Source organism: Phyllobates terribilis, unplaced genomic scaffold (genome assembly GCF_046119375.1).
Source record: "Phyllobates terribilis strain yellow unplaced genomic scaffold, ASM4611937v1 Scaffold_9__5_contigs__length_417890890, whole genome shotgun sequence".
Classification (NCBI taxonomy): Eukaryota; Metazoa; Chordata; class Amphibia; order Anura; family Dendrobatidae; genus Phyllobates; species Phyllobates terribilis.
This window is the reverse complement of record NW_027362769.1, coordinates 407,906,085-407,914,104: the sequence shown is the minus strand read 5'-3', so window position 1 is coordinate 407,914,104 and position 8,020 is coordinate 407,906,085. Positions and strand designations below refer to the sequence as shown.

The 8,020-nt window shown below is 42.2% G+C and overlaps 1 protein-coding gene and 1 long non-coding RNA gene across 3 annotated transcripts in view; one reads left to right on the top strand and one right to left on the bottom strand.

Moving 5' to 3' along the window:
- Positions 1–209: 209 nt before the first annotated feature.
- LOC141162650 (uncharacterized) overlaps positions 210–8,020 on the bottom strand; it is a 155,592-nt gene continuing 147,781 nt past the window's right edge. Inside the window, exon 4 of the mRNA XM_073648980.1 lies at positions 210–1,870. Coding sequence (XP_073505081.1) covers positions 1,542–1,870 — 329 coding nt within the window. The 3' untranslated portion in view covers positions 210–1,541. The remainder of the gene's footprint in view (positions 1,871–8,020) is intronic.
- The window catches only part of LOC141162651 (uncharacterized), a 70,739-nt gene continuing 64,298 nt past the window's right edge, over positions 1,580–8,020 (top strand). For both annotated transcript variants that reach the window (XR_012250796.1, XR_012250795.1), the window contains exons 1-2: positions 1,580–1,932; positions 6,363–6,624. This is a non-coding gene — a long non-coding RNA (uncharacterized lncRNA). The remainder of the gene's footprint in view (positions 1,933–6,362; positions 6,625–8,020) is intronic.

The window sequence follows — 8,020 nt, the reverse complement described above, 5'->3', positions numbered from 1 at the left end:
TTGTGAGAAGCTTGTGGAAGGATATCCCAAACGTTTCACCCAAGGCATTCAGTTTAAGGGCAATGGTACCAAATACTGATGAAATGGATGGAAACTTCTGACTTTTCAGTAATAAAAATACCTTAAAACTTTCTCTCTCTCTCATTATTTTGGCATTTGGCAAATATTAAAAATTATGGTAATCTTAAGTGACCTAAAACAAGAAAGGTTTAGTCTGATTTGATGTCAGATATTGAGAAAAACATGCAGATGTGTCTTTTTATATAGTGGATGGAAACTTCTGGTTTCAACTGTATATAACGCTTCTTAATCATCACTCATTGTAAAGAATTTGATGGCGGTCACAGAAGGTCGTAACGTTAGGAGCTTCCATTCACTGCCTTGTTTATAAGCGTTAGCTGCACTATAATAATAAGTGGTAGCAGCTGTGTCCCTAATCACAGCATGTATCCCTAATGATAGGAGACTGACACAGGGAAAAGCAAGGACTTGTCCTACAGAAGGTCACCCGACCACCCTTCTGGTCTACACCAACACTCTCCTCCTTCCTAACGCGCCTCAGTCTTGTGCAGGTTATAGCCATAGTTGTGAGGTTTAATCCACGAAGAAAAAAGTCTATACAGACTGAGGTCAGAATAGCCATATGATGGCCCACACTCACATGGGAGCTAATAAACAGTAAATAAAAAATGGCCTCCAGATATGGCTCTGGAGACAGAAAACTTATACAAGAGACTGGAGATCCACTGATTTTATTTAAATACATACAATTAGTGTAAATTGCATAAAAATGCAATCAAATTATAGAACCAGTTGTAATAAAGGTGATAGTGTCTAAAACTTCAGTCCGTCGCCCATCTACATGACATGCACCTTTCACACTACACTCCAGAGGATGGCAAGCGTCATTTGGCCAGTAGTAGCCATAGGGCCCGTACCAGTGACCAACTATCATAGCATGTATCACTAATAGCTGAATGATCGCTCCACTCCTTTAGAGGCTGGGGATTATCATACAATTGAATATTTTCTGTTTTTTTTATTTAGTTATGTTCATACATAGCTGATTTTGAGTTGTTGTTTTTTTACAAACTCCATTAAGAAACAGTCACAATAAATGTTTTCAGCAAAAAATCCCTTCGTAGACATTGGCTCTGATGGATTTCCAATATCAGCATTTTTTTTCATTAAATTTGTCCTTTTATATCCATAGCCTGCTCTTAGGATGAATCACTGTATTCACCACTTATTTATACATTATGGAACATCACACAGAGGCATAATCCTGCCATAAAGTGCATAGTGCGCACCACTGTCCTCCCATCTGCACCATGCAGATGATATTTTCATATTATTGGCTTTTCTTGTTTTTATTTCCTTTTTTTCCTTTACCATTTTTTTCATTCTCTCTTGAAATTCAAACTCATCCCGTATTCTCGGTCTCTTGAACTCTTGTCGCGTTCTCTCCATTCTTTCCTTATATAAGTCACTATTTTTTTGCCTCCTCCCTCTTTTTGCCATAGTCTGAAGGTCTGCTCCATCTAAACGTTCTCCACGTCTTTCTGTCTTCCTAGATTTGTTCCACGAACCTTGATTTCCCTTTGGTGAACATAATTCAGTACAAATATCTTCCGTTCACTCATCTCCTCGTCCGCGTCCCGGGGGTAGTTGGCTCGGAACTGGGCATCACTGATGACTTCGTAGAGAAACTCCATCACCGCCTCGTGAGTTTCCCTTTTTCTTACTGGATTTTCAGCTGTATAATTTTCAATGGCAAAAATCTTCTCGACTCCGATGTCCCTGAACATAGCTTCAACTTCGGTGTAGTTCTCGTGATTCCAATGAGTGAGGACAACGATGGGAACAATCTCTGAAACGAAAGTGACAGAATGAAAACTTTCCAATGTATTACATTTACGGATGAGGAAATTGGTGCGTATTCATCATTTGTTGTTTCACTAATTCACTGATGTTCAACAACTGAGGCGCCGCTCCACATACAAGTCAATGCAGGCTGAAATACTGGAATATGCATCAGCCTTCATTGTCTTATGTGCGGCTAAGTGTTGGATCCCATGAGTGTGTAGTAGCAAAAAAAAAATGCTAAAACATTGAAGCGAATGGAGTCCAGACAGAATTAAATAAGTCAGTAAGGAAAAGAGAGTGCCAGGCTAAATCAGTTCCAGCTTGTATCATGACTTTCTAGGGCATTTTTCTCCTCTCTTTCTTTGTGTGTTCAAAACTTTTTCCCAGTGTCATTTCTCATTGTTACGCATAATTTATGGACATCTATGTGTGATTTATTTGCCTGTGTGGATTGGATGGGTTGTTACCGACATCTGGTGAGAATTTCATGTCAATAGCACTTTTAGAATTAGATTTACTTAGAAAATGAGTGACGTGTTCAATACTTTTTTCACCTGCTGTATATGCAGCAGTCTATGTATACAGCAGTCTCATTGTTTCCTATGTGATGAATATACAGCAGAGTCTTAGTGAATCTATCCTGTATGATGTATATACAACAGTCTCAGTGTTTCCTATGTGATGAATGCAGCAGTCTCAATGTCTCCTATGTGATGTGTATATACAACAGAGTCTTAGTGAATTTATCCTATGTAATGTACAGTATAGACGAAAAGTTTGGACACACCTTCTCATTTAAAGATTTTTCTGTATTTTCATGACTATGAAAATTGTACATTCACACTGAAGGCATCAAAACTATGAATTACCACATGTGGAATTATATACTTAACAAAAAGTGTGAAACAACTGAAAATATGTCTTATATTCTAGGTTCTTCACAGTAGCCACCTTTTGCTTTGATGACTGCTTTGCACACTCTTGGCATTCTCTTGATGAGCTTCAAGAGGTAGTCACCGGAAATGGTTTTCACTTCACAGGTGTGCCCTGTCAGGTTTAATAAGTGGGATTTCTTGCCTTATAAATGGGGTTGGGACCATCAGTTGTGTTGTGCAGAAGTCTGGTGGATACACAGCTGATAGTCCTGCTGAATAGACTATTAGAATTTGTATTATGGCAAAAAAAGCAGCTAAGTAAAGAAAAATGAGTGGCCATCATTACTTTAAGAAATGAAGGTCAGTCAGTGCGAAAAATTGGGAAAACTTTGAAAGTGTCCCCAAGTGCAGTTGCAAAAACCATCAAGCGCTACAAAGAAACTGGCTCACATGAGGACCGCCCCAGGAAAGGAAGACCAAGAGTCACCTCTGCTTCTGAGGATAAGTTTATCCGAGTCACCAGCCTCAGAAATCGCAGGTTAACAGCAGCTCAGATTAGAGACCAGGTCAATGTCACACAGAGTTCTAGCAGCAGACACATCTCTACAACAACTGTTAAGAGGAGACTTTGTGCACCAGGCCCTCAGGGTAAAATAGCTGCTAGGAAACCACTGCTAAGGACAGGCAACAAGCAGAAGAGACTTGTTTGGTCTAAAGAACACAAGGAATGGACATTAGACCAGTGGAAATCTGTGCTTTGGTCTGATGAGTCCAAATTTGAGATCTTTGGTTCCAACCACCGTGTCTTTGTGCGACGCAGAAAAGGTGAACGGATGGACTCTACATGCCTGGTTCCCACAGTGAAGCATGGAGGAGGAGGTGTGATGGTGTGGGGGGGCTTTGCTGGTGACACTGTTGGGGATTTATTCAAAATTGAAGACATACTGAACCAGCATGGCTACCACAGCATCTTGCAGCGACATGCTATTCCATCCGGTTTGCGTTTAGGTGGACCATCATTTATTTTTCAACAGGACAATGACCCCAAACACACCTCCAGGCTGTGTAAGGGCTATTTGACCAAGGAGGAGAGTGATGGGGTGCTACGCCAGATGACCTGGCCTCCACAGTCACCAGACCTGAACCCAATCGAGATGGTTTGGGGTGAGCTGGACTGCAGAGTGAAGGCAAAAGGGCCAACAAGTGCTAAGCATCTCTGGGAACTCCTTCAAGATTGTTGGAAGACCATTTCCGGTGACTACCTCTTGAAGCTCATCAAGAGAATGCCAAGAGTGTGCAAAGCAGTCATCAAAGCAAAAGGTGGCTACTGTGAAGAACCTAGAATATAAGACATATTTTCAGTTGTTTCACACTTTTTTGTTAAGTATATACAGTGCCTACAAGTAGTATTCAACCCCCTGCAGATTTAGCTGGTTGACACATGCGTAATTAACTTGGCATTGTGACATTTGTACTGTAGATCAGCCTGGAAGTGGGAAATGCACTGCAGCATATTTTGTTTTTGTTTTTTCTTGTTTTTGTTTTTTTAAACGTTAAAAGTTAATTCAGAGTGTCATTTATTATTCAACCCCTCAAACCACAAGAATTCTGTTTGGTCCCCCAAAAGTATTAAGAAGTAGTTCAGGCACCAAGAATAATGAGCTTCACATGTGTGGATTAAAGATCTCTTTTGCCAGCCTTTTCTGACTATTTAAGACCCTCCCCAAACTTGTGAATAGCACTCAGACATGGTCAACATGGGAAAGACAAAGGAGCATTCCAAGGCCATCAGAGACAAGATCGTGGAGGGTCACAAGGCTGGCAAGGGGTACAAAACCCTTTCCAAGGAGTTGGGCCTACCTGTCTCCACTGTTGGGAGCATCATCCGTAAGTGGAAGGCTTATGGAACTACTGTTAGCCTTCCACGGCCAGGACAGCCTTTGAAAGTGTCCTCCCCTGCCGAGGCCAGGCTTGTCCGAAGAGTCAAGGCTAACCCAAGGACAACAAGGAAGGAGCTCCGGGAAGATCTCATGGCAGTGGGGACATTGGTTTCAGTCAATACCATAAGTAACGTACTCCACCGCAATGGTCTCTGTTCCAGACGAGCCCGTAAGGTACCTTTACTTTCAAAGCGTCATGTCAAGGCTCGTCTACAGTTTGCTCATGATCACTTGGAGGACTCTGAGACAGACTGGTTCAAGGTTCTATGGTCTGATGAGACCAAGATCGAGATCTTTGGTGCCAACCACACACGTGACGTTTGGAGACTGGATGGCACTGCATACGACCCCAAGAATACCATCCCTACCGTCAAGCATGGTGGTGGCAGCATCATGCTGTGGGGCTGTTTCTCTGCCAAGGGGCCTGGCCATCTGGTCCGCATCCATGGGAAGATGGATAGCACGGCCTACCTGGAGATTTTCGCCAAGAACCTCCACTCCTCCATCAAGGATCTGAAGATGGGTCGTAATTTCATCTTCCAACAAGACAACGACCCAAAGCACACAGCCAAGAAAACCAAGGCCTGGTTCAAGAGGGTAAAAGTCAAGGTGTTGGAGTGGCCTAGTCAGTCTCCTGACCTTAACCCAATTGAAAACTTGTGGAAGGAGCTCAAGAATAAAGTCCACATGAGACACCCAAAGAACCTAGATAACTTGGAGAAGATCTGCATGGAGGAGTGGGCCAAGATAACTCCACAGACCTGTGCCGGCCTGATCAGGTCTTATAAAAGACGATTATTAGCTGTAATTGCAAACAAGGGTTATTCCACAAAATATTAAACATAGGGGTTGTATAATAATTGACCCACACTTTTATGTTTAAAATTTAATAAAATTCAACTGAGCAACATAACTTTTTGGTTTGTAAGATTTATGCTTCTGTTCATAAAACCTACTCTCGTTTGCAGTTTGAAGACTCTAAATTATTTGCATCTTATCAAACCAGCTAAATCTGCAGGGGGTTGAATACTACTTGTAGGCACTGTAATTCCACATGTGGTAATTCATAGTTTTGATGCCTTCAGTGTGAATGTACAAATTTCATAGTCATGAAAATACAGAAAAATCTTTAAATGAGAAGGTGTGTCCAAACTTTTGGTCTGTACTGTATATACAACAGTCTCAGTGTTTCCTATGTGATGTATGCAGCAGTCTCATTGTCTCCTATGTGATGTGTATATACAACAGAGTCTTACTGAATTTATCCTATGTAATGTATATACAACAGTCTCAGTGTTTCCTATGTGATGAATGCAGCAGTCTTAGTGTATCCTATGTGATGTATACAGTACTCAGCATAAATGAATACACCCCCTTTAAAGAGTAAGATTTTAATCAATATCTCACTAAACACAAGCAATTTGCAAAATTTTAACAAGACCAAGTTTTATAGAACATTTTTTAACCCATAAAATGACAGTGAGGATAATAACTTTTGTTATAAAATCTTCAGTTTTACTCAAATTAGTTGAGGCAAAAATTAGTACACCCCAAATCAAAAACTGCTACATCTAGTATTTTATATGACCGCCATGATTATTAAGGACAGCACTGAGTCTTCTAGGCCTGGAATGAACAAGTTGACAACATATTACAACATCTATCTTTTTCCATTCTTCAGAACGAGCTCTTCTAAAGCCTGGATACTGGATAGACTGTGATGACACCTTGTCTCTTTAGAGCTCCCCATAGGAGTCCAGTTGTCAGATCAAGAGACACTTGGCAGCTGAGTCACTGGAGTCGGCTATGGTAACAGTCCCATGATGAAAACGTTCAATATCATTCACTGTACTGGCTAGAAAGGAGGATGAGTAAGCCGCCCCTGAAGCCAATGTTCCTAACCTGGAGGACAACTGTCCAGCTCTGAGATTTAACAGTTAAAGGTACCAAGAAAAATGTAAATGGGGTTTCCCAGGAAATGGGAGCCAATAGTCAGTTTCCGCAAGGGGTCAGGTATAATGATCTGTTGAGTTGTGGGAACAAAATGAAGGGACAGGTATAAGAGTGCCTCCTCAAGGCCCAAAAGGAGTAATCCAAGGTGTATAATTGGTCAACTTGAGTGAAACAATTTACCTGGGGATCGGGTTCTTATTTTAGTGCCCACAAGAGAGTTCCTTCAACAGTGGCAGGGGTGCTACAGGGTGGTGGAAAACGTGGGAGAGGTTAACTCTAAAGTATACCTACCAGGGAAAAGGAAGGCCTTTCCCATATACTAGAGCAACCTACTAAAACCCTAGAAAGTTAGGGACCCCCTTGAAACCCCTTCCTGGTCGGCCCGGTCAGAAGTCAACATTGCGGGTGTCAAAGTTGCAGGAGCTATGCCGCCGTCCAAAAATCAGCACAGCCGAAAATCTGTACACAAGAGTAGGGTCAGGCTCTTGGAGTTACTAGATTACCTTTGTGTCATCAAGCATGAGCCTCATGTTCAGGTCAATTTAAAGCCCTGTAGGTTCTGTGTGTTGGCAGATGGAGACCAGCCCTCAGCTTTGGGCAGAGGGGGGAGATATGTAGCAAAGCCAAGTAGGCTATTGTTGAGTCCTAGCTCTGCAGGCTTTGATTAGTACACCTGGCTGACTCTGCATATAAATAAGCTATGTGTTTATCTCAGGCACTCAACTCAGGGAAGCTGAACAGACTGGGTGTGTCTTCAAGTTGAAGAGAGAAACAAGCCAGAATCTCTTTGAGAAAAGTCTGCGCAGCCCATTGTTAGAACCCTCCTGTTTGTTTTTTCCATCTTGTGTTTTGCGGTCACGTGACCATCTGCCTTTATATTCCAGCTCCGCCCTTCTGGCTGTGCTGGACTTCAGTGTTTGACTGTTTCTCTAGCCTGGTGTTTCGGTGCCTTTCTCTGTCAGTTCGCTTGGTCCTCTAGTACCTTTTTGTCAGTTTGTCTTTTTGTGTTCTGCAACAACTTCTCTGTTTAGGAGGTGCCCCATTTTTGTTCCAGTCCTTAGTTCTTTTAGGGACCCCTCCCCTTATGCTATAGGTCTTCGTTCAGACTAGCCGAGGACTAAGGCGGGTCTGTTCGCTAGGAACAGGCAGCCCGCTACATTGTAGGTATTCAGCTTAGTCTGACTGTAGGGACAGCTTTCCCCTTTCTTTCCTTAGTACTTGTTGCAGATCATAACAGTCATGTGCTCCAAACTGCAAGTATCAGTGGTTGCTATGGACTATAGCTAATTTGTTTGCCTGAAATGGGGCTACCTCAGCCGTGTCTGAAGTAGTCAGGGTCTGTTCTGTTTAGCATGTGCCTGGACAAGGTCGGGATTTATGTGTGTG